This window comes from Sinocyclocheilus grahami, unplaced genomic scaffold, assembly GCF_001515645.1.
Source record: "Sinocyclocheilus grahami isolate Dianchi unplaced genomic scaffold, SAMN03320097.WGS_v1.1 scaffold80.1, whole genome shotgun sequence".
Taxonomy (NCBI): domain Eukaryota; kingdom Metazoa; phylum Chordata; class Actinopteri; order Cypriniformes; family Cyprinidae; genus Sinocyclocheilus; species Sinocyclocheilus grahami.
The window spans coordinates 650906-676708 of record NW_015505259.1 but is presented as its reverse complement, the minus strand read 5'-3'; the positions used below and the strand labels follow the sequence as shown (position 1 = coordinate 676708).

At 39.0% G+C, this 25803-nt stretch overlaps 1 protein-coding gene across 1 annotated transcript in view; it reads left to right on the top strand.

The window, feature by feature from the left end:
* tns1a (tensin 1a) overlaps positions 1-24395 on the top strand; it is a 60666-nt gene extending 36271 nt beyond the window's left edge. Inside the window, exons 12-33 of the mRNA XM_016273631.1 lie at positions 652-727; positions 907-1036; positions 1123-1191; positions 1320-1436; positions 11577-13109; positions 14277-14354; positions 15155-15342; positions 15499-15574; positions 15807-15890; positions 16172-16198; positions 16997-17144; positions 17287-17918; positions 18026-18115; positions 18303-18431; positions 18511-18606; positions 18763-18840; positions 18946-19017; positions 19101-19130; positions 19389-19557; positions 20945-21013; positions 22824-22853; positions 22952-24395. Of these exons, the coding sequence (XP_016129117.1) occupies positions 652-727; positions 907-1036; positions 1123-1191; positions 1320-1436; positions 11577-13109; positions 14277-14354; positions 15155-15342; positions 15499-15574; positions 15807-15890; positions 16172-16198; positions 16997-17144; positions 17287-17918; positions 18026-18115; positions 18303-18431; positions 18511-18606; positions 18763-18840; positions 18946-19017; positions 19101-19130; positions 19389-19557; positions 20945-21013; positions 22824-22853; positions 22952-23093 (4063 nt within the window). The 3' untranslated portion in view covers positions 23094-24395. The remainder of the gene's footprint in view (positions 1-651; positions 728-906; positions 1037-1122; positions 1192-1319; positions 1437-11576; positions 13110-14276; positions 14355-15154; positions 15343-15498; positions 15575-15806; positions 15891-16171; positions 16199-16996; positions 17145-17286; positions 17919-18025; positions 18116-18302; positions 18432-18510; positions 18607-18762; positions 18841-18945; positions 19018-19100; positions 19131-19388; positions 19558-20944; positions 21014-22823; positions 22854-22951) is intronic.
* Positions 24396-25803: the final 1408 nt, after the last annotated feature.

Below are 25803 nucleotides of genomic sequence, written 5' to 3'. Positions count from 1 at the left end.
ATCTACACAATATTAAAATTTTATTTTGAAGTAAAAAAAAAAAAAAGTAAAACTAACAGCATATTGTGACCTACTGTAAAATAATTTTTACTGTACATTTATCTGCCTGATACGTTTTTTTATATTAATAAAAAGGGATTAGGTTTAGGGCAGGTATGTGGTTAAGGTCTCAAAAATTAAAATTTTATAAATGTTACATATAAATAAATATGAATTCTTATGATATCAAGCTGAAAGTCTGCATGCTGTTTACTGTATTAGTATCTGTGTAAGAGAGTCTGGTATAACATCTGTTGCCCTCTTGTTAAGGGAGTAACCCATCTTAATCTGCACCTGTGTGTGTGTGTGTGTGTGTGTGTGTCTACCCTCTAATAATTTTCTCATTTCACCCTTACGTCAAACACTTCTCTGTCCATCTGTTTTTCAGTCTGTGCTTTTATGCCGTTAATATCCTGTGTAACACCAGATATTCTACTGCTGCTAGTTAAATTGTTAAATTTTCATGTTCTTGTTCAGTAGATGATAATAGGTTAATAAGCTAGTCATCCATTTAGGCATAGTCTGTATAATTCCGCATTGAGACAGCTTGAAGTATGCCTGTAATAACCCCATCCATCATTTTTCCTTTCCCCTCCCCACTGTGTTTTACAGTAACGTTCAAGGCGACAGCCATACGAGCATCTGTATCACCATTGAGCCTGGCCTGCTATTAAAAGGAGATATACTGGTAGGAAGTACAATATTGACACAGTACAATGGTAACAATATTGACACAGTACAATGGTAAAAATATTGACACTGAAATGATTATAGATGAGCAAGAATTCATTAAATGTCTTTTCCATATTATCTTCTTACCCCATATGTTTGGTGTTCCGCCTTTTTTCCATATCCTCCATCCTGAAGCTGAAATGTTATCACAAGCGTTATCAAAACCCCAGTAGGGATGTGATCTTCAGAGTGCAGTTCCACACATGTGCGTTACACAATTTAGCTTTGATCTTCACCAAAAATGACCTTGATGAGACCTTTAAAGGTTAGTCTGTTGTCTTTTGCTGATACATGTTTATTTTTAATTATGGATGAGACAGCATGCAGACTAATCACAAACATGTGATTTAGCAGATGAGAGATTTCCTGAATATGGAAAGGTGGAGTTTATCTTTTCTTTTGATCCAGAGAAAATCAAAGGTAAGCTTATATTACCAAAACTGTAAATTGTACATATCTTTTCATCATCTAGAAAATATATGATCTTGATAGAAGAGATATGCATGCTTCAAGGCCTCAACTCTGAAGTTCATTTTTGTCCCTCTAAGGATTGGATCATCTACAGAACGGACCTAGTGTCTCTGTTGACTACAACACCCAGGACCCCCTGATCCGCTGGGACTCTTATGAAAACTTCAACAGGAGATGTGAAGATGTTAAAGATGGTAAGAAACGTTATTCTTGGTGTTTGCTTGCTGACATCTGTGTCAGCTGAATCTTGATGATTCAGAGATTTTTTGTTGTTGTTGTTACAACTGACTTTAGGGCAGGACGAATGTCAAAATTAAATGTCATTTGGCCCTGTATGTACACCATGTCTCATTTCCTTTGATGTGCTGGTGTGGTCATGAAATGTTTGTGAAGGCACCTGTCTTTCGCAGTTGTTATACTAGTTTGCTGAATGGCATAAACAGCCAAGTGAACAAGGATGGCCAAATGGGATTGTAACAAAGTTCGTAGTTCGGGAAGAAAGAGGCGGGAACCGGCGAACACTTAAATAAAACTTTAAAACTTTAATAAAGTCCAGGCCTGGTTCTCTCTCGTCTTTCACTGTCATCACTCCTCCTTTTATCCTTCCGGAGCTCCTCCGTGGGACTCAAGACAGGTGAGTGGTGCAGGTGTCGTCCATTTTCAATTACTCCACTGGCCTCGCTCCGGGGGAGCCGATCACGGCGGCCGCAGCGTACCTGGGGGTAAGGACAGACAGACGAGGCGAGAGAAAAGGAGACGGAAGGATGAGGAGAGACAGATACGAGAGATGGGAGAGAGGAAAAAAAAAAAAAAAAGATCGGTCCAGTTCCCGGACACACTGCCGCTTGGTCCTCAACCGGCTGAGAGGCTCTCACTCACGGTGCCATGCGATGGTACTGGACATCATTGGTGGATGGCCCACCGCTCCTCCGCCTCCTGGGGGACGGCGATGGCTCCTCCTATTGAGGGCAGCCGGCAGCGAGTCCCCCGTTCCCTGCTCCTCCCCAATCATGGCGGATGGCAGCAGGCTCCGGCCTCCTGGCGAACGGGGCCGACCCAGGAGCGCGGCAGCGAGCTCTCCATCCCACCTCGTCTTCCATAGTTCCAGCACCACCGCCTCGGTCAGCCACCGGTGGTCTCTCTGCTTGTTCCTGCTGCCCGATCTCCTCAGCAGCGAGGGCTCTCTGACAGCGTGTCCCTCCTTCCTCCCGGGTTTCGACACCAATGTAACAATGTTCGTAGTTCGGGAAGAAGGAGGCGGGAACCGACAAACATTTTAACAAAACTTTAATAAAATAAACAAACACAAAATGAAAGTAAAGCGGCAGCCCCTCGCAGACGACTGCCGCACACAAAACACAAAATAAAGTCCAGGCCTGGTCCTCTCTCGTCTTTCACTGTCGTCACTCCTCCTTTTATCCTTCCGGAGCTCCTCCATGGGACTCGAGACCGGTGAGTGGTGCAGGTGTCGCTCATTATCAATAAACTCCACCAGCCTCGCTCCGTTCCCACGGCTCTCGGCCCCGCCCCCACTCGTCACAGGGATGTATGGATTCTCCTCTGACTGCTGATAATAGATCAGGAGATCCTCAAGGTTCTAGGGATGCTACTTGAAACATTGTCTGCTTCATGGATTATGATTGTTCTTTATGGTATTCAGCATATTAAATAAAGTAATTTGACTCTATGATGGGATTACTCAGATTTTTTGGGGACCTTTTTTTCAGCTTCAAGGTGAGAAAATGGTGTATCAGGTCATTAGGACACTTTTCCTTTGGCTTAATATTTTTAACCCATGTGGTCTGCCATAAAGAGCCCTTCCCATGCCTCCTGCCAATCAGAGTTTTAAATAGCATCTGGAGAAATAGAAGCCGTCAGTGGCCCTGCTGGTAGCCCCAGGGAGGGGTGGAAAACTGACACTCCTCTCTTCAGTGTCCTCTTCTGGGAGGAATGGCTGGTGGGTAAGGCCAGGAGATGTGGGTACCCCAAATCACACACACACACTTGTATGCACAATAGATACAGTGGCAATATGAAAGATTGGTGCGGTCTTGACATTGGCAGGACATTGAAAAATGGCACAGAGCCCTAAGGAGATTCACAGTTTCAAAGTTCAATGAAAATTGATCAGTAATGGAGCGTGCAATAAATAAATAATTGCAGTGCACTGTGTAGATAATATTCAGATCTTTTGTAACTTGCTTGGGTCTGCAAAAGATGAAAATGTACAACAACCATGCAGCCACTGTGTCAGCAGTTTCGCTTAGGGATCTGGATACACTTTAGGGCCAAAGGTATGTGAACACCCCTTTAATTGACTGCTTTGGTTACTGCAGTATTTTTTTCTTTGGACAATTCTCAATGCATACAGATTCTGGAACTGTGCTTTCAGCTGTTGTGTATTTTCAAGGTCCATTTTCTATTTCACCATGACAATACCTCTGTGCACAAAGCAAGGTTGTAGTTGTGAATTATGTGCCTAGTAATTTATTTGAATAAATTATAAAAATAAAAAAATTACATATATTTTTATTAATATTACTCAACTACTACAAGACATCATCCCATCAAATACATTATTACGAAACAGAATAAAGCTCAGCTGAGAATGGACAGTTAAGGGTGGTTCAATTTGTTGGCACACACCATTGGACCTTTGTGTGTATTCACAAGATCCTCATGGAACATTTCTGCTCACCAACTTTAATATATACCATAAAAACGTACATCAGGTACAACATTACAAACATAAAAAAAAAATAATAATTATGGAGGAGCATGATCATCTAATCCTGCCAATCACAGCACAAGATACATATACCGGTATAGAAGGCTGCTTACCTCACTCCTGTGATAATTTTTCCAGCATATCCTCCACCACCCAATCTCAGCCTTTATGTCCGTTTGTCCAGGGGGTGCTTAGAGCTTAGGTCAAGTTTGGCAAGCCAGATAAGTTTAACTTTATCTCTCTAAAAGGTTATAAATGGCCATGTCATGTAACATGCCATTTGGATCTTTGGCAGAACCAAATTAAAAAGCAAAACAAATTGGAATGTTATCAGACCCTAAACAGAACATACGATTGATGAGGTATGAACAAAAAAATTGAGACACATAGCAGAGACAGATCTTTTCAAATGCAGACCCTGTGATCATGGTCCAGCCTTAGAAAAGAGCTGACACAAACAAGCATGGTTTTTAAAGGCAAGAAATAGTCTGTGAGACTGCTGAGGTTAAGGGACACTCTCTACTTCATGGTTCAAATCTCAAACCTCTTTCTACACATTTCCATTTGTGTGTTCCCAGTTAAAGTGTGTGTGTTGTTTGTGTGTATGTATATCTATGACAAAGACAGAGGGGTGCTCTAGGACAGTATAGCCACCAGGGTATGTTTAAAGCTCAGGCTCCCATATTTGGCTGCTGCACAGCTTCATGGCATTTTTGGAATGACAGAGAGGGAAGTGTGTGGAACAGAGAGAGAGAGGTGACTGTGACACTTGGTCAGAGTGACTCACAAAAGAGAGCAACTCTGATTAATGAATTAGACACAATGATCTCACGTCAAAGACACAGAGACCGGCAAAGTCTGGTGAGCAGTGCTTTATACACTTGTTGGAATCAGAACTGAATTTGATTTTCCATTGGGCTTGAAAGTAGGTAAGTGTTACAGTGGAAGTTGCCTCATTCAAAGTATTCTACTCATTCTTAATGCATGTACTGTATCTGTGTGTGTTCAATCACAAGGTGTGATTTTTATGTTCTGTTGCTATGTATCTTTTTGGTGGATTTTGAGAGATAGTTTTGCCAGGTTTTTCGGAAAAGGGTCAGTATTTGTAGATCTAGAAGTGAGTTCTGATCTAAACAGTTCTGTACGGGCTAAAATTACCATGAATAATTTCTGAATCTCATATGAAAATGTTTTACAATTTGGACATTCAGAAAATTCAGCTCTGCATCTCTGTGTTGCATCTGTTCTTGAATCTGAGACTAAATTCTCAATAATCTAAAAACAGCTTCTACATATGTTCCGTTTGTGATCAGTTCATCTAGATTAAATATTCAATGATATTCCTTCTAACTTTTATTAAAACAAAGACAATGAATTAGAATACTGTACTTTTTTACTGTACAGCACAGTACTGTTCTAGTGGAAGATATTGTATATGTTCTTTGTGATCCTAAAAGTACTTTATCCAGTGTGGTTACAGATACAAGCCTTTGTATAATGGGTCTTGTCACGGGTACAGTATTGTGACAATACATTTTGCAATACTTTTTTAAGGATATTTACAGTTTTTTGTGTTTTTTTTTTTGGTCCCATTTCTGAGATAATGCTTTTTTTAGGGATGTCTTTTTTCTATATTCCTCTTTTATTACTTTTAAAGCTATGCAAGTATGTTTTTACAGTGCATTATCACTGCCATGTTAACTTTTATGAATTTAAAAATCTGAGATCACATTTAATAGACAACACAGTTTTAGAATTTTGAAGCATTCAAAGCAAAGAAATGTTGTGACGTAAATAAATATAAACAAAGAAAAATATCAATAATAAATATTTAAGAATTCATTATAGATCATTATTTCTCTGCCACTTGAAAATGTAAGTAAATGTCCTTTGCAAAATGCACCTTTGCTTACACTGAAGGACACAAGATATTTCTTTTTTTGGGGGGAGGGGGAATTCTTTAATCATACTAATGGGCCATCAGGTTTGGCAATAACTTATCCATGCAACGTTGAATGCATGCTATAAATGCTAATAATTCTGGGATGTTTTTCCAAGTACTTTTTGGACCCCAACTAGACACTGTTTGGGGGCTGAAGCTTTAGCTCTGTATCTCAGCTTTCTTAAAAATCTGAGACTAAGTTAGCTGTCAGCACCTGTAAAATCTGTAATTATCATAAGCAAAGCCAGGGGTGGGCCAGAGGGGTGCTGGACCCAGCAGAAAATATGACTGACCCCTTTAGAGCCCCAATCCTGTAAAATTACTGGTAATAGGAAGCTAAATCATAGATTCTCTGGCTAATCACTACAAAATTGGAACAAAATAAACATAGATTCACTGCCAATGACAATGTTGTCTCTCTTGACATTTGATCTGAATTTATTTCATCTTAAATCCTTTCATTACCAGATTTTATTTAAATTAAACATGTTTGCAACAAGTAATTGCAAAGAAATTGAGTAGTGCCCTGTATCCGTGCTTGTGTGTGTGTGTGTGTGTACTGGTATATATGGTTTATGAGGACACAAATGTATATAATGACATGGGTACTACTACGTAAACATGGTTTATAAGGACACTTCCTGTGTCCCTGTAAAACAAAAGGCTTAAAAAACATACAAAATGGTGTTTTATGAAATTCCAAAATTGCCAGTAGTTTTCTTTAGGGATAGGTTTAGGTGTAGGGCGATATAAAATACAGTTTGTACAGTATAAAAACCATTACACCTATGGAGAGTCCCCGTAAACCACAAATGCAATGATGTGTGTGTGTGTGTACGCGTTTTTGTGACAAATGAGGACATAAATTTGTATAATGACAAAGGTATGACATAGGTATTACAAGGAGAAGGTGACTTTTCAGGACATTACCCCATGTCCCCACTTTTCGAAACGCATATAAATCACACAGAATGGAGTGTATTGAAAATCTGAAATAGCACAAAGTCTCCTGTAAGGGGTAGGTTTAGGGGTAGGATTGGTAAAGGGCAATAGAATATACGGTCTGTACAGTATAAAAACCATTACGCCTATGGGATGTCCCCACTTTTCACAAATGCAAACCTGTGTGTGTGTGTGTGTGTGTATGTGTGTGTGATGAAAGGATGTTATGCTGAATGTGAATGAGCTGTGCAGTCTTACTGAGCAGCAGCTGGATCGCTATGTGACTTCATTTTGAATATAAACAGCCCACCCCCACCTCAACTGTTTTAACTCTTACAGTAACTTGTCTCTTAGGCTTTCTCATGTAGTTGCCATTTCTGTCAGCTTACTTAATTTACAGCTTATTTCATTTCTGTAAATTGTCATAATATACTCACCCCCCATGTCTGTCTATCTGTCTGTCAGTCAGTCTGTCTGTCTGTCAGTTAGCCATTTCTGCCTAGCTGTCTACATGTCTGCTTCCCACCTCATAATCTTTTTTCAACCTCTCCCTGCTGCCATAATGTCTGTCTCCTCTCATTCCATGATTTTTTTTTACTCTTTGTCCTTCTGTTATTTATTAGTATGTCCTTATCTTTCACTCTCTATTTATAAATTTGGCGAGCATAACATGATTATGGTATGTTGAACTGCAATGACCCTCTGCCTCTTCTCTCTCTTGACCAACACTTTGGCATTATTTACCCATGATATCATTCCCTTGGTCCTAACCTTATACCATGGCTGTTGCTAGACAGACTTAGTAAAACTTGGCCATCATCATGGCAGTCAGGTTTGTGCATATTTTCTAAACCCCAACCAACAATCATTCATTAGTTACACACTACGTAGGTTTAAGTTACATATTTTAATGTGTCCTTTTCCAGTTTATAGCACAAGCTTCTTTAACAAGGCAGTGTGCCAATTACCAGGGCTGGGAGATGAGAATACACAACACATTGATGATTGGGCAATTGTGGAATCTTATAAATGTTATAGTTGCGGTCTCATTTGCCTTGACTCAAACCTGCAACCTTGGCTCAAGCCTATTAGCCCAATATACCTTCACAATCAATGATTTCTAAATCATATAAGCAAAATATTAAAGTAAAATAATAAATACATTACATTGGAATTAAATATATAATTAATTATTATAACGTGTAGTTGAAGAAAGAAGTAATAGTGGATCTAATTGCAGTCAATTTTATTAATGAAAAGAAAAACTCAGGAGCATACTAAAACAAGACTCTAGGAGAAATAGAAAGAATTCATGAACAGAAATATTGACTACAGCATCACAGTATATAGTATTTCACAGGAAAACATAGGAATAGTTAAAACCGACAAATGGCAGCTGAAACAGTGTAGAATAAAATTATTAACCAATGGAAATAATAAATAACAGGAAGAGTGAAAAGAGATACAAAAGGAACATAACACAAATTAAGAAGGCTTGAAAGCGTCAACATAAGAGTCTCTGAAACACAACAGAACAAAAGACACATGACAGTTACTACTACTGCTGCTGCTGTTATTACTACTTATAATAAAAAATGACAAAGAAGGGAAAAACCAAAAAGCAATGAGAATTATATTAGCTGATCTGACTGACCTGTGTTTATTGTGCAGAGTATGTTGAAGGTGTACAGTAGTGCAAAGTTTTCATTTATTAGTTGGACCCAACAATGAGGTTTAATAGATTACCTAGAAAACAGCTCTGACTGCAACATGTTCTCACTCCCAACTCGTCACATATTGACGCTTGGTCAGTACCCCTTTGGCGTCGCTTTTTGACGCTCAAGGTACCCCTTTAGTGTCACTTTTTGACATGCAAGGTCCTCTGTTGTGTTGTGTTGTGTTGGTGACTGGGTGTGTGAGATAAAGCTGAGAACCATCGGCATAACTGATGAGATTTTGTATTTGTGGAAGATGGAAGCCAGAGGGAACAAAGCATGTAAAGAGAGATCAACAGAGGCCCTAAGATGGATCCCTAGGGAACACCACATGTGATGGTCACATATGATGAGAAAATCATTCTCCATACTAATAGAAAATGTGCTCTACACTCTATACCAGACAAAGAGTGAGAGACTGAAAACCTGCCTACATCATTCCAGTCATTAGGATAGATTTCAAAAGACTATAAACCAACATAGAACTGCCAGCTACAGCCTATACTGTATCAGCTAGACAGCAAAGAACATCAGTGATAACTGCCTGCATCACACTAGTCAATTTAAGACAGACTTTAAATATATTCAAATCTATACAATTTAATCATTATCCTAACAGTTTTAACATTCGCTTGGTAACATTGAAAAATGTAATCAATCCATTCATTCAATAAACACATAATGGTTACACTTGATTTTACAGTACACGTACTTACATTGTACTTATCCAAGTACTGGTAGTATAAGGTAACTACATGGGTTAAGGCTAGGTTTAGGGTTGGTACCTAGTTAGGTACTAAGTTTAGTACCTAGGTACTAATATTACCTAGTTATTGCAGTTGCTATAATAAGTACATAGTATGTACACTGCAAAATAAAGTGCTACCCATATAACTTATATAACACATGCTATATAATTAGATAATATTTAGCATTATGTACATTTCTATCATGACAAGTCTTTGAATAATTTAGCATGTTAACGGATGTGACAGTATTAATATATTTGGTCTTGGCGGAATATATCTATTATACATGCTGCTGCTGTTGATTATAAATGTGTTGATTACTGCCGTTTCAGCAAAGTATGCAGACTTACTACTGCTAGTACATACACAGACACGCTGCTGGGTGCATGTAAGACATTCTGCTGCTGCACAAATAGCACACAAGAAATTAACCATAACAGATCTATTGTGGTGGAGCTGGGGGAGGTTGAGGATTTTGCGCTGCAAGACTTAGCCAAACTATTAAAATGTTGCGCTGCATTACTGCAGATTTAACAAAGACCAATCTGCTTGTGTCGTGCAGTGAATAATGTGATAGCAGCAGATTGTGTTAAGTGCCTATTAGCCTGCACAATCTAGAGTTTCATGACAGAAATAGACATTCATTGTAATGACATGAGGATGAGCTCCCCATGAGTCTTATCTCTCTCAAAGATTTTTCTCTCTACAAACATCTTTTGAAGATGTATTCGTAAGACACATTTCTGTTGCATTTAAACACTATGGATTGTGAAAAGTTCTATACAAATTAAAATGGCTTAAAGAGGCAAACCACTTTAATTTAAAAAAAGGAAGGAAGGAAGGAAGGAAGAAAGAAAGGAAGAAAGAAAGGAAGAAAGAAAGAAATCTAACACTGCTATAATAAAATATGACCCACATGCAAAAAGAAAAAGGGGAGCAAAATGCAATTTGTGGCTTTCAGCAGAACCAAGTTTTAAGTTCAGTTGTTGGTTCAGTAATGGAAAACTGACATGATTTGATCTTGTCTTGATTTTTTTTTTTTTGAGTGTACACATGAAACACACAAAACATTCAACCTCCAACTAACCTTCCGTTATTTCATCCACCTAGCCAAATCTTCACAGGAATATAATTAAAATATGTGTTTTACTTTATTTCTGTTTCAAACTAGACAAAAAAAATGTAATCTTGAAGGACTGAAGGATTTTTTTATTTTTTTGGAAGGACATTGTGAAGGACTGTGTGTGAGTGAATGAATTTGAGTGAGTGAAAACCAATACTTTAACAAAAAAATACACAGACAGATTTTTTTCAGTTTCTATTTCGAAGACAGATTTTTAGTTAACCTGTTGAGCGGTACAGTCCCACATATGGGATTTTTATTTCCGTGCCCCTGGGAGTACGGTCCCACATATGGGATTTAGAACGTTCGGTGACGTCACATACATGTAACTGCCAAATTCAAACTGTGCTTTCGCGCTTTGGCTGACGCTGAGCCAGAGAGACATGCACTGCGCTTGTCATATTATCACAACTATCTATAAAGTAACTTTATTCTTCTCCCAGTTCACCGGCCACTTACTTACATGTATTTCGGGAGAAACTGATACATTTACGTGCTGTAAATCTGACAGGACTCTCTGAACTGCAGAGCGAACAAACATGGTGGCGCCCATCTCACGTTATTGATCATGATCAAGATCATTTATAAAGGATTTTAAACGACAAAACACACTCATTTACACATATTTGTGCATCAGAATGTCAGATTAGGTAAGCAAGTTGAATATTTTGAATAAAAAAGGAAAAACGAAATAAAAGCGATCCATCTGTCATACAGTGTTATTGTGGCCGTGGTGTGTCACATGACAAGCATGACGTGTCGCCATGGAAACAGTAAGGGGAAGCGTTCTAAAATAACGGTTTCCTAAAAAAAAACTCACTCTGGGGGGACCGCTAGAATATTTTAACTCACCAGTGAAGGGATTAATAGCGGATTAAATTTGGCCTCTGTTGTCAAAGCTATGGTATGACTTCAGATAAGGTACTGAACACAGAGGATGTGTCGTACATACAATTTTAAGAATACTGCAGAATAAAGAATGTATAGGTTCAATGGCATTTCATAAGGGTGAGCAAATGATATAATACACTTCATTTTTGAGTGAACTAGAATAGAGAAAACTGATTCTAATGAAGAAAACTGACAAAGTGATTCTATAATGTTATAATGTCCATTTTTATAACCTCTTTTTCAGATGTTGCTCATTCTCAAGGTCCAGTAGACGGCAGCCTTTACATCCGGGTTCAGAAGAAAGACTCTCTTGAGGGAATTGTGTCAGCCAATGGTGCTTATTCAACTGACCGTGCTCCTCCTGTAGTTGAACACGCACTTCCTCTTCCGGTTGCCAACCATCCACTACCAGCTGCAGACCACGCTCTTTCTGTCAGCAGTGACTCAGGAAACTCTTCTGCTTCTGTTAAGACAGACCGCACAGATGATGCTCAACAGTCTATGTCATCCTCAGGGCCTGTGAGCCAAGCTCCCCCTGAGACTGCAGTTAGCCCTTGTGAGAACCGAGAGTTGGAACAGCTTCTAAGTGGGTCAGAGGGACCACCACTTCTCCCTCATCAGAATTTCCTCTCTTTTGCCAACACAAGTCCAGGGGTTGGAGTGCGGCACCTTGTGCCTGCCCAGATCCACGTTAACGGACAAGCTGGTGCTGAGCGTGAAACTGACATAATTGACGACGAGCTGCCAGAAAGCCAGGTAGGAGATAACAGTGCAGGCAGTCTTGGCACACTCTCCTCCTTTGAGGGTCAAGATACACCAGCTGACAGCAAACCAGTCACTGAGTCCACTGTAGTGGAAGTAGTAGAAAGACAACGTGGGAATTTCCTTGAGCGGAGACCTAAAAAGGAGATGCCTGTGCACCAGCTTCGAGGGTCATCATCAGCACATGGACTGATCGAGTACAGTGGGCAAAATGAAGGAATGTATCGCTCGCAGTCATATGGTGGTCTGATGCTGGATGGAGGACCTCAGTACATGCCACAAGCTCCTGAACGTAACACCAGCAGCCGAGAGGCAGTGCAGCGAGGGCTCAGTGCTTGGCATCAATATGGTCTTGTGGATGACCCCTTCTTTGGCTCAAATGGTGCCCTGCCACGCTTCCCAACTCGTGGAGGTGGTTCACAACAGGATGTAGAACAGTCTATAGATGCCCTAAACATGCTTATGCTTGACTTGGAGCCTTCACATACACCATTTCACAAATCTCAGAGTGCTCCCCCAGGAGAGTACATCTCAGCTTTCCATCCACCATTTGCCCAAACACTAGCCAGACCTTCTTACCAGGCTGACCAGGCCATCTATAGTGTCACTGGTGGCCCACCTCTCTCTTCCTCTGCCAGTTTTGGCCAGTCCTCACAAAGATCATCACCTGCTTACCCCATGACTCCACTATCTGAGCACCATCAGAGGGGTTACCAGTCCCCTCAGGCCCTTTCACCTATGTATCAGCAAGATCCCTACAGTATCCGTGGAGGTCCAGTTACAACACCATCCCCAACTTTACCCCTCCCATCTCCAATTAAGCCCCAGTATGTCTACCCAGGAAGCAACGAGGTGTCTTACTCTCCAGACCTTCAGGGCACTTTCCCAGGCCCTCAGAAAAGCTACAGCACATCATCATCCCCACTGCCCCCTGTTACGATTGCAAAAGAACCTGAGCCAAAGTCTGAGGACGAGATGCTAAACCTTGAGGGACTTGTGGCCCACCGTGTGGCAGGTGAGGAAGAAGGAACGAGTACATGGCTTTTGCTGCATGCATAAGATGACTGAAACTTGAAAAAAGTGTCCACTAAAGTCTATAAATAATCTATAGTTTATGTGATGCATTTTTTGGATTTGCCTCTATATTTTGGAGTAATTTATAAAAAATTAACAAAGTTCGCTGAAGCTGGCATGCATTTGTTATGGTTCATTATTAAAGTTGGTAAGTGACAACTTGATGGATAATCAGTAAACGACTCTACCCAGCCTCATGTTGACATAATTAAAGCATGCAGTTTAGTTTAGTCTACTTCTGGCTTCATTTAACAGTCTCATACAGAGTGTGGCGGCATCTAATGTTAAGCCATATTTGACAAAGAAAGACAATACACCAAGCCCTGGTAACTTAATGGAGCCATAGTAATGTCAACAAGTTCGCTCATCTCTTGATTTAGTCCTGTAGAAGATAGACCAAACAAAAACATTGGAAAAAATGCCCTGCAAGTATGTCCCACTGCATAGATAAACAATGAAGGCATGTTCTAATACTGAACTATAAAGTTGACCTACAGACTAAAGATTGATGAAAGAAGATTATAGAGGTGTCATCATTTCTCATGTAGATATAGAGTATTCTTGGCAGAAACTCACACTGTTTATGTCAACACTGTCCTCTGTGTAGGAGTGAATAGCTGCATAGATGAAAGTCGCCAGTGGCCAGAATAGACCTTACAACTCTGTGCTTCAGCTACCATGCATTCTCTGGCTTGAATAGCAGACTATTGATATTACAGGAAAACACATAGGAGCACCACCCTCTGGCAGTGAATGGAATTGCTGGAACAGGATTTGTCTCTAGCGCTTCTTAGTACCACAAGTCACTGTATCGTTTTTGTTACTTGATTATTTACTCACATATGGAAAGCCACATACAATTACACAAACATATTCGAGAAAACAGTACAGTTTGTAATGTAGCACTGTATTTTAAAGAACTACATTGAAACCAAATTAATTTTGATTTTGCCATTTCACCCTTTCTTCATTCTTCTTGTTTTTCCCCCCCTTCTGTCTGTCTCTGCTGTGGTATATGGATCACCCCTCACACCACTGATTTCCAACATGCACCTTCACACTCCTACTCTTCTTCTGCTTCAACCCACACCATCATTCCTCCACCCAGAGTACAACGCCCGCATCCGGGGCATCTCCAATAGCATGTCCTTCCGGTCTGAACATCATCGTTCCTATTCCTTCTCTGGTTTGTCCCCTCTCACAATCCTCCATTTCTCCCTCTGTCCTCCACTCCCTTCTGTCCTCTTTCTACATCTCTGTCGTCTTATTTTGCATTCTGCCTGGTTCTTTGTTTTTGTTTCGTTTTTTATCTACTAGAGTTATTAAAAGGTCAATAGCTGAATGTATGCAGGGAAATATAATAAACCTTTAAAGCATTTTGTCAGAATTATTATTAGGAGTCAAAGTTTGTTTTTGTCATTATTATTGGGATCCCAGCACAAGGTCATCAAGAATATCACATTTTGTGGTATAACTTCTAAACCATTCTGTATGTCACAGATTATTTCAGTTTTATAGCACTGTAATCCTTAGGTCAAGCTTAACACAAATTTTATATGATTTCATGTCTAGAAGTCTTTCACCGTATTGGATTTTGGCAAAACTTTTGGTACTGGGCCTTTTGCACAGAACTGAATTAAAATGTCTCTGGAGTCTCAGTATCAATAACTATCAAATACATGTTGCTTTTAATTACATGACTATAACTTTTGAATGCAACCAGCTATTATCATAAATGTACACATACTCTATGTTAGGCCCAAATCTGGGGAGGTTTCAGTCATCAAAAACATAGCCACTAGAGGCCAATGAATGATGAAGGGCATGGCCTATTTTAATAAAACCGCTGTAATCCTTGAAATAATCCTTAATCTAATGACACTGATATTTGAATAGTTAAAATTGCCAAAAAGTTAAAGTTGTACCCTTTTTACACATTATCTGCATTTGCTTGAAGAATTTAGAACACTTTTCCATGTTCTTTAGGATCACATTCACATACAGTAACCCCAGATGAAGCCATGCCAACTATGCGCCGACGAACCACAAGTGAAAGCCAGTACCTCAGCAGCCAAAATGACAATGCAGCCCACAGAGTGTGCTCTCCATTGAAACCTGTATCTCCAGACTTTGCCAACACAATTGCAATGAACCCAGGTGGACAACCTAAGGAGGTATATAATAATGGATGAATTTGGGAGATATATGCTTCACTTTATCATTTCATTTAACATTGTAATGTTTTAAATAAGTTATTGTAAAGTGTTTTTACTTCTCTTAGTTGTACATTGTACTTTAATATTTTGTCATCCTGCATGTTTCCCTTTCAGAAAACAGTGCATAGCTACAGGGAGGCTTTTGACGAGATGGAATCAGCTCCTTTTAGTCCTACCCGCAGTAGTGGTGGTGAGACACATTTCCTGACTCCTACCTTTCCTATATTGTTCACAACCTTACTACAGACAAAGCTAGTGATTTAAGATAAATCTCTAAAAAGACGTATATCTCTTATAGACTTATATTAACTTATAATTTCCATTTTTAGCACTTTTGTAGTTCATTTCTGTGCATGACTGGTGTTTTTCTTGTGGCTTCTGAGCACTTAAAACTAACAATGACAGTATTTTTGTTTAAATAGGCCATTCTGGTCAGGCCGCTCTTTCAGCCACTGGAATGAAGGCACAGAATCCTACAGAAGCTCTAGTACAAGAAAGCAGTTCAGGTGAGTACCTGTAAAACCAGTATGATGCACTGTCCACTTATGTATATTTTACAGTTTTGTCATCATTTAATAAATAGACTGCGTGGTTTATTTACCATTACATGGCCAATAGTATTCAGAAATACCCCCCTGCCCCACCCCTTTCATTCATCTACAGTGCTAATTTCTGTCACTGTCCTCCTGCTATGCATTCCCACAACATTCACACTGTTATTATTCTCTTCCCCTTTTAAAAAAACTGTCATTGCTCCTCTTTCTCTTTTTATGCCTGCTGCTGTCAGATTCTGATTCTAGTGATGATATGGAAGGTAAGAGTATTTTTCAAATGACAGTGGAAACCCTTACACTGACATGCTTATTATCTCAAAGAATGCTACACTCTCCTTCCTGCACACATTCACTCCTGTTAACTCCTGCAAACCCTCTTGTTTATGTGGGTTTTATTGAAATTGCATTTCAGTATTATAGTGTCAACAATATTTTGCCAAAAGGCTCTGCTCTGTGACTCTGTTAAGTTTTTTTCCTATTTTAAATTCAATGATAAATCAGGGTGGCTAAACCAGCTTCTGAAGATCTACGTTCCTGCAGAGCTCATGATGCATTCAAGTCATGTTGGATAGATCGTATTAACAACTTGAACACACATGAATGCCACCACAAAGTGGTAATTACGAGTGGGAAACTCAGAAGTTTCTTTAAGCCCAGAGTTTCTGAGTTGGGGGTGTGTCATATGAGCATCTGTATTGACAGTAAATTTGTTGAAATTAATGAAAAATTGGGCTTAAACTCTGCAGGACGTTAGCTCTCCAGAAGCAGGGTTGGGTAGCCCTTATGTAGACCAGTTTCAGGACAGCACTAGCAAGTGTTCAGAAAAAAACATAATCCTAATAATCAGCTCCTTCTGACATTGGTATTCTTGGCCTTAAGTCATAATCAGGCATATTGCCTGCCCTCCATTTAAAATTTTGTTGAAAACATACAGTTTTGAACTCATCCTAGAGCTTTCATCACATCATCACCAAATTTGTGTCATATAATGTTCAAGCAGCGGTGGTCAAAAGGCTTTCACAGCTTTTTTTGTATTTTTATTTATTTATTTCTTGTAGAGCAACATGGTTTTGTGGCAACAGGAGTTAGAGGAGGGGGATTGATTTCTCCTTTGCAGCATCAATCTTCTCCTGCTTTTGAAAGACCAGTTCCTCCTGCCCACACTTTCAATCCACCTCAACCAGTCAGCAATGCTATTTCTGATAGGTAACAGTTGTCTGACCACTGTCCCTTTTTTTTCAAATTCAAAATATATGTACAGTATGTGTCCTCATCTGTTTGGGTGAAATGTTTCTGATTAATTTAATATACTCACACTTTCTCCATTTTATGTTGCGCTCTCTAACAGTTTTGGAAGGCAGCCTGCCTTTGCATCATTTCCATCTGAGCCAATCCGGGCTCCTCTCTTCCTAGACACCTTTACTTACCTTAACCCTGATGAGGCCACTGTTAACATCGTGGGTGTTCATCACGTTCCAGGAAGCCCCAACACACTCCACCGTACAGTTGCCACCAATACACCTCCAAGCCCTGCCCTTCCACGTAGGCTTGGTGGTTCAAGTAGCCCTGCTTTGGGACGACGTCTACCAACAGGCAATGGCGGCAGTGAACCAACCACTCCCAACAGCCCTCTTTTGGGTCGCAGCGGCAAGTTCATCCCGCCAAGCCCTGTGCTAGACCACCACCACTCACCTGCTCCAGTTGCCTCTAGCCCAGATCACAAAGCCCCACCTAGGGTTCAGGCCACCCTAGATGAGAGACATGGAGCAGAGTCCAGGCAAAGCACCACTTCTTTGGTTCAGCCTGGACCTGCTACCCCTTCATTTCCCCTAGAGCAATCCTGTAGCCCTTCGTTGTTTCTGCCCCTGGACGTAACAGCAGGATCCATTGCAGAGAATTCTAAAAGTGTTCCAACAGACAGCATAGAAAGTAGAAAAGCTTCCACTCCTACACAAGCACCTGCGATCGCCTCAATATATGGTAACATAAGAACTGCAGATACAAATCTTGAAAATAAAATTACTGAATGAAACAGATGTGTGTACTCATTTGATCAACTATTCAGCAAACCATTTGTTCTTTTTCAGCAGATGGACCTCCAGATATAAAAATCAATATCAAATTTGTTCAAGATACATCCAAATTTTGGTACAAACCAGAAATCTCCAGGGAACAAGGTAAAAGATTTGATGCCAGTTTTCACACTCGGTTTTCTCTGAATCTGTGTAAAGTGGAGCCAAACCCATCTATTATAGGGCAGGCCGTATCAAGACACTATTTTGAACATTAATGTAGTTGCAGCGTTTTGCCTTAGTAGGGATATATGGATGACTAGTGATGCATTTACTCTTTTATATGTTCCAGCCATTTGTATTCTTAAAGATCGTGAACCAGGAGCATTTGTCATTCGAGACAGTAACTCTTTCAGAGGAGCATATGGCTTGGCCATGAAAGTAGCCTCTCCCCCTCCAACGGTGCAGCAGAACAAGAAAGGTAATATAACTACATGCATTGTACTAATCATCACTGAACAGAACTTCATCCTCATTTATCTTTTATTCTTGCTTTGAAGTTGGAGACATCACAAATGAGTTGGTACGACACTTCTTGATTGAAACCAGTGCCAAGGGTGTGAGACTTAAGGGTTGCCCAAACGAGCCCTACTTTGGTAAAAACTAATTTCCAGTGGTGATGCTTTTATGATTTTCTGTCTGCTGAGTATTGTACTGACTTAAATTGGTACCCTTTGAATAGTAGTCTGCAGTCTTCCACAGATTAGCTTGTGTGTGCTATAACTTGTCCTTTTTGCGTGTATGTGTTTAAGGGTGTCTGTCGGCTCTCGTATATCAACATGCCATCACACCTCTGGCTCTTCCATGCAAGATTATGATCCCTACAAGAGGTGAGAATGCTATTATCAACCAATCCCTGTAGCCCCTGTAATTGACCTCTTCTCAAAAGGTGCCATTTTTCAACTTGTCTTCATGTGTGACCTTTTTGTGAACAGATCCAAATGAAGAGGCCTTGGAGCTAGCCACACCAACAAGTTCAACCATGGATTTATTAAAGCAGGGAGCAGGTGAGTGTTTCTTTCACTTCCCTCGTTGCTCTTTGTAAATCTCATTTGTCTCCTAATTTCTTGTCAATTTTCTACCACTTCAGGACCTCTTAAACCTACTGAAGATTTGTATGGTAAATATGGCACATTATCCCCTAGCCACCATTTGTGTTACTGTTTGCATGCTAATTTTATAGTAACTACTGGCTATGAAAATCAACTACTCACCATGTGCATCTGAAACCAGTCCTTAAAATAAAGTGATAGCAGCTGACTTGCCTCATATAATAGCTATGACATCCTTTTTCACGTCATTCCTTGTACGTGGGACTGTTTTGGTGTTGTTTGAGATGCAAACTCTATTTCACACTTATTTTATCTCTTTCTCCCAGCATGTAATGTTTTGTACATAAACTCTGTGGATATGGAATCGCTGACTGGTCCTCAGGCTGTGGCCAAAGCCATCACTGAAACGCTTGCTGCCAGATGCTCTCCTACAGCAACCATTGTCCACTTCAAAGTGTCCACACAGGGCATCACACTCACTGACAATCAGAGAAAGTGAGTGGATTTAATATGATTAATTTTTAAATATTACATAGACAACTGTTAATGGGACAGTTCACCCAAAATTTATTATAACCCCATGATTTACTCATCCTCAAGCCATCCTAGGTGTATATGACTTTCTTCTTTTAGCCGAATACAATCAGGGTTATATGTCTGGTTAAAAAATGTCGTGGCTCTTCCAAGCTTTACAATGGCAGTGAACTGGGTTTAAGATTTTGAAGCCCGAAAAACTGCATCCATACATCATAAAAAGTGCTACACATGGCTCCGGGAGGTTAATAAAGGCCTTCTGAAGTGAATCATTTGTGATGCATTTGTGTAAGAAAAATATCCTTATCCTTTGAGCGGTACTGTCCCACATGTGGGATTTTTATTTCTGTGACCCTGGGTGACGTCACATAACTGCCCAATTCAAACTGCTTTCGAGCTGTGGCTGGCGCTGAGTGCCCTGCACTGAGCTGAGTGCTCTGCACTTATCATATAATCACAGTGTTTTTAACCACATAATGTTTATTTTAGGTTTCAGACATTTAAATACACATAAGTAGTAGTAAAACAATACATTTAGAGTTTGTAAAATACACACGGATGTCTATAGAAGCAGCAATAACAATCCATTTAAATATAATTTGCCAACGTATTTTATTCATATCAGATACACATAGTGTAAGTAACTATAAAGTTTACTTTATTCTTCTCCCAGTTCACCAGCCACTTACTTGCATGTATTTCGGGAGAAATTGATGAATTCATGTCCTGTAAATCCGACTGACAGGACTCTCTGAACTGCAGCGCGAACAAACATGGTGGCGCCCATCTCACGTTATAGATCACGATCAAGCTCATTTATGACGGTTTTTAAACGACACAACACACTCACACATATTTGTGAATTGGAATATCAGATACTTGATGACATGGTAAGCAAGTGTGTAAATATTTTGAATAAAAAAGGAAAAATGAAATAAAAGCGATCCATCTGTCATACAGTGTTTTCCTGGCTGCGGTGTGTCACTTGAAACATTGCTATTGAAACATAAGGGGAAACGTTCTTAAATAACGGTCGCCTAAAAATATCTCACTCTGGGGGGACAGCATAAATATTTTAAACTCACCAGTGAAAAGGTTACAACTGTAATCTCTAGCTTCCTCTAACTATCCTATGCATGTTCAGGAGAGAGTTGCATTCTGGCAATAGAGGAAGAGCCAGGCCATCTCTGATTGTATTCGTCTAAAAGAAGAAAGTCATATACACCTTTGGCTTTAGGGTGTGTAAATCATGGAGTACTTTACATTTTTTGGTGAACTATCACTTTAGGTGCTGTCTTGAATCAAGCTTGTGTGATCTTGGAATAACCAAACTTAATTTTCCTTGTAGGATTTTTTTCCGTCGTCATTACCCAATCAACATGATCACTTACTGCAATTTGGACCCACAAGACAGAAAGTAAGTATTTTGTTTAGGTATTTTAGTTTGCTCATCTGCATGGTCCATGTAATACATTTCATCCTTTCAGGAAATATAGTTTTACATTAAAGTGCCCCTATTATGGGTAATGAAAGGTTAATATTTTGGTTTTACAGGTTGACATGCATGCAAGGTCAAAAAACACTTTCATTGTCTTATAATATGCATTTATTTTTACCTTACTTGCTCAAGGACTCCCAAACGATTCGCTCAACGATTCATTTTTCCAAACCCCTCCTTTGAATGACGCTAATCTGTGGAGATTGGTCCGATTGGTTTCATTTCCATTTCATAATACCTGTAATGCCTGATAAAGCAGTGTTTGTGCTTGCAGTGCTGCTTTGTGTACAACATTACCAGGGAAACCGCTATTTTACCGTTCCAAAAGTGACACCTGGTGGCAAAGAATGAATCAGCATTTTCATTCAGACCAACGAGAAAAGACCAACAAGTGGGCGGGCAATATACTAATGTTTCATGTTGACGTCAACATGAAACGGCTTGGGATTCGTTTTAAAAACAACTAGATTCAATGACTCAGAGTCGACTCTTTCTTTTGAGAGACAATAAATTTATACACGGTGCACTTTCAGATTTAAAACTTTGCAGGATGTTTTCATTCACTTAGAGCTGTGTTACACACAGGGGCACATTAATGCACGGGCTTCAAGGGGCTGAAGCCCAGGGGCCTACACTGGAAAGGGGACCCACTGGCTGCAGGGAAATTATATTTTTTGAATAATTATTTATATGGGAGTTTGCAGTAGTGACAACAGCGTTCTGTAAACAAACTCACACACTCATTTTCAGTGGATTTCCTGGTTGTAGTAGCCAATATTGTGAATGGCTCAATTTAGGTTCCCCCCACACAGTTTGTATAGTTGGTATGCTCCACGTGTTCCATCGATATACTGTAAGCGGAATGTACAATGCATTCACTAGTAAATAACCACAGCACGAGAGTATCGTCAACACGCAGATTAACAGAAACACAACTGCTGTGTGAAAGGAACTGGACCGGACAACGTTCTGTAATGTCATAGAGTGAGAGTTCAGTAACTTGCTTGGATGTAATCGGTGTCATCTTTTTTCCATAAATAGTGCTGCTTCAAAGTCTCAATTTTAAATCTGGGGATGGTAAAACAGGAATTGTCCTATTGCTTAAATGTGATCATTAAACTTTATACGCTGTGATTTAACTAATTAAACGTGAGCACGTCATGTTTCAAAATAAAAACGCAGTTAGCAATCACCAAATAACCCACATTTATGCCAACATGCCTTGTTGTTTTGATCTACTGATGATGAATAATTAATATTTTGTGTGATTAATGGTGTTTAAATCATACCTGTAAACTCACATTTCAGCCAGGAAAGTTTTGATGGCATTTTCTTTTCATATTACCTCCGTATAATGCCCATAATAACGTAGTGTTTACTTTATGTAACGGCTATATAATTCTGCTGTTCCACAAGCACCACCTTGTGGTAAAGAGTGAATTTGCACATTCGCTAATATTCACATTTTACGCAGAACAGTGTTGTGAATGTTAACTAGCATATTAACAAGACAAAAAACGAAATTTGACAAATAATTGTTAGGAAGCTTAAAAAAAGAAAAAAAAAAGGTTTTCTGGGGTCGGGGGGCCTACTGTAATGCTGTAGCCCAGGGGACTTTGGTTATCTTAAGGCGCCCCTGGTTACACACTGCATGAAATGTAATTTTCAAAAATCCATAATAGGGTCACTTTAAATTCAGTAAGAGTTTCGTATCCCGTTGTTTTCACAGGTGGAATAAAGCAGAGGGTGGTGTAGCAAAGTGAGTATACCACATTAAATCAATGTCAATAATTTTGTTAAATACTTAAATAGAAAAAAAAAATTACTAATACGACTTTACTCTGGTTTATAATACAGACTTTTTGGGTTTGTGGCTCGAAAACAAGGAAGCATGACTGACAATGTGACTCATCTGTTTGCTGAGCTGGAATCAGCCCAGCCTGCTTCAACCATTGTCCATTTTGTCTCCAAAGTCATGCTGAACTGCCAGAAACCTTGAGTGATCATCTAGCAGCCATCTTGGTTTCTCCATGAATCTGAATTTTCTCACCAAAGAGGATTTGGTTATACTTATCAAATTTTTCCAGAGTGGATTATTCTTTTTACATACATTGTTACTTTCTTTTTGTTGAATAACTCTGTTGGTTGGGCTCTTACTCTTTCTTCTTTGTGAAGATTTGAAAATTATGCTGTTTTTTTGAGTGAGGACCGTGCTGAAAAAAGCAGATTAAGAATATGTCAGGGTTAAAGTACTGTAGTAATGTAAATGACAGGGATAAAGGTTGTCCCTTTGGCCTTCTTTATCAGGAGGCAGGACTTTACAATAAAAAATACAAATAATATTTAGAGAAAATGCCAATATTGTGATGAACAACCAAAGGTAGAGTTCAGAAAAAAATAAGGTCTGACAATTATTTCATTTTTATTTTGTAAAAAAAGAAAAAAGATAAGATCGGACAGGTCAAAAACTCCAAAATCTTCTTTCTTTGTCCTCTTGTGAAAAGTATGAAACCATTTTGCATGTTTGCTTGCAAGAATCACAAGAGTAAGTAATTTTCTCTGAATTCAGAGGACGTTAGTTTGCTCTGCTGTTACTCAGAAAAGCATTTTGCAGAACTTAGCTTTTCACTTTAAATAACAGACCAAATCTGTTTAAATAAACGGGGGGGGGGGGAAATGTGGTCAAAAAAATGGCAGAAAATCACCTTGCCAAACTGATCACCACATAGAGACTTGCTACACTTGCCTGCGGACATGGAAATAGCAACTACACTGCAGTCACTGGAAACTTTATGCTGAGATTCTATATACATATGGATAGTAAAGAACACTGGCTCTACCCACAAATGTCCTGGCTGTGGTAGTAGATGTTTATCTTTTTCTGAACTGTGTGCAACATCCCATTCACAGCTTTGCCCCAGTCAGTGACAATTATAAGACAACATTTTGTTGCATACTGTTTGAGTGCATGGGTAGATCCATTTTGTACTTGTCTTTAAAATGTATTATGACAAACTATGACATTTAATGAATATTTATTTTTGTTGCATTATTACTCATGGGTAACTCATATTAAAATATAGTGTATAGTCTACAGAAAAAAAGACTTGACTTAAAAGTTAAAAAGAAATTATTTTAGCTAAAATATCAAAATCAGGTTTTGAGAAGCTCTTGATGTAAAATGTATGTTACCGTTTTTGTCTTTATTTGAATGTGTGTTCACTGTGTCACTGTGTTAGGTGATTTAGAATGAAAAGGCATGAATGTGGAAGAAAAGGAAAAAAATATTTTAGATTAAAAACAATAATAATATATGTATAGAAATTTGCCATGAGTGCTGCCATTATGTGTGTGATTAAAATAGCTCCTGGATTGAAATGGATTATGTTATTGGTCAAAGAGAGGTCATTTATTTGCTGTTTTCTGTGGAAATGTAAAAGAGGCAATGTAACAAAATGTTTGCCAAAAGTATATAGAATTTTGTGTAATCCTCGTTCCATCCTGTCAATGACTAGGTTGTTATAGTAGGTTCATTCTCTGTTCACCATCATTAAGTGCTTTATAATCATAGATGGAGCAAAAGAGATTGAATATTTAAAAAAAAAAAATCTGAAGAAACTGACAGGATGAAAAGGGTTTTTTATAGATTTCTCTATTACAAGAGGCAATGGTGGTACACTTAAACTCTGAGTTAAGTAAGCCATTAGTAGAAAGTCAAAGCAGTTCACCTAAAATGTGTTAGCAGTGCAATATTTACTGTCAGATTTTACTGTTTTTCAAATGTAAGTTCTGGAGCTACAACACGTTCCACAGTTTTAAGGAGAGCGATCATGAATGAAATGAGAGAAACTGTGGGGTTTACAGTCAATTTAGTCTATTTTCAAATGGTCAAAAAGGAGCAATTTGACAGACCATGTGCAATTGAAAATAAAAGAGAAAAAAAATCATAAAGTGAATCATTTGGTAAATGCTGATCATCTTGAAATACATTGAAAGACATGTCCAGTATCTTGTTTAAACTGCTGTTATTCTGTGTTATTACAGTAGTGATAATAATCAGTTTGTAGTGCTGTATGAGTTTCTCAGCAGATGGCAGTGTTTCACATTAAGGACCACATTAAGCGACAAACATCAAAACACAGCATTAGATTCAGCAAAGGAAAAAATATTTTAGTTCCACAGTGATCAATGCAGCCTTAAATAACACAATCTTTGCGACCCCCCTCTAATTTAGACTAAATTGTTACACCACAGACTGATTCAACAACAGGTGACTTAATCAGAGCTTAAACAATGACTTCCCTCCATCATGATGCTGAGTGCAAGGACAGCTATGAGAGTCAGATGAACAGATTTGTAAGTAGCTCAAACTACATGCCAAAAATATGATATTTTGTGTTTTTTTTTCTTTATTATTTTCTATTTACAGGCACAAAAATATAGCTCTCTGCCAGATACCTGGGGGAAAAAATCTGAATTGGCTGACAGTCTAAATTCAGTCACTGATCTCTAAGGCCCTATATTTGTATTTCCATGAACACTTTCCATGAAAAACATAATTTAGATATCTGAAAATAATTAATATAATTCATTTGTAATTATATTATTGGGGAATGCAACATGACCTAGTAGAGAGGCCAATAAAGTTCCTAATTCAGTAGCCTATGTATAATCAAATAAGTTGAGACAGGGATTACTGATGACAGTAA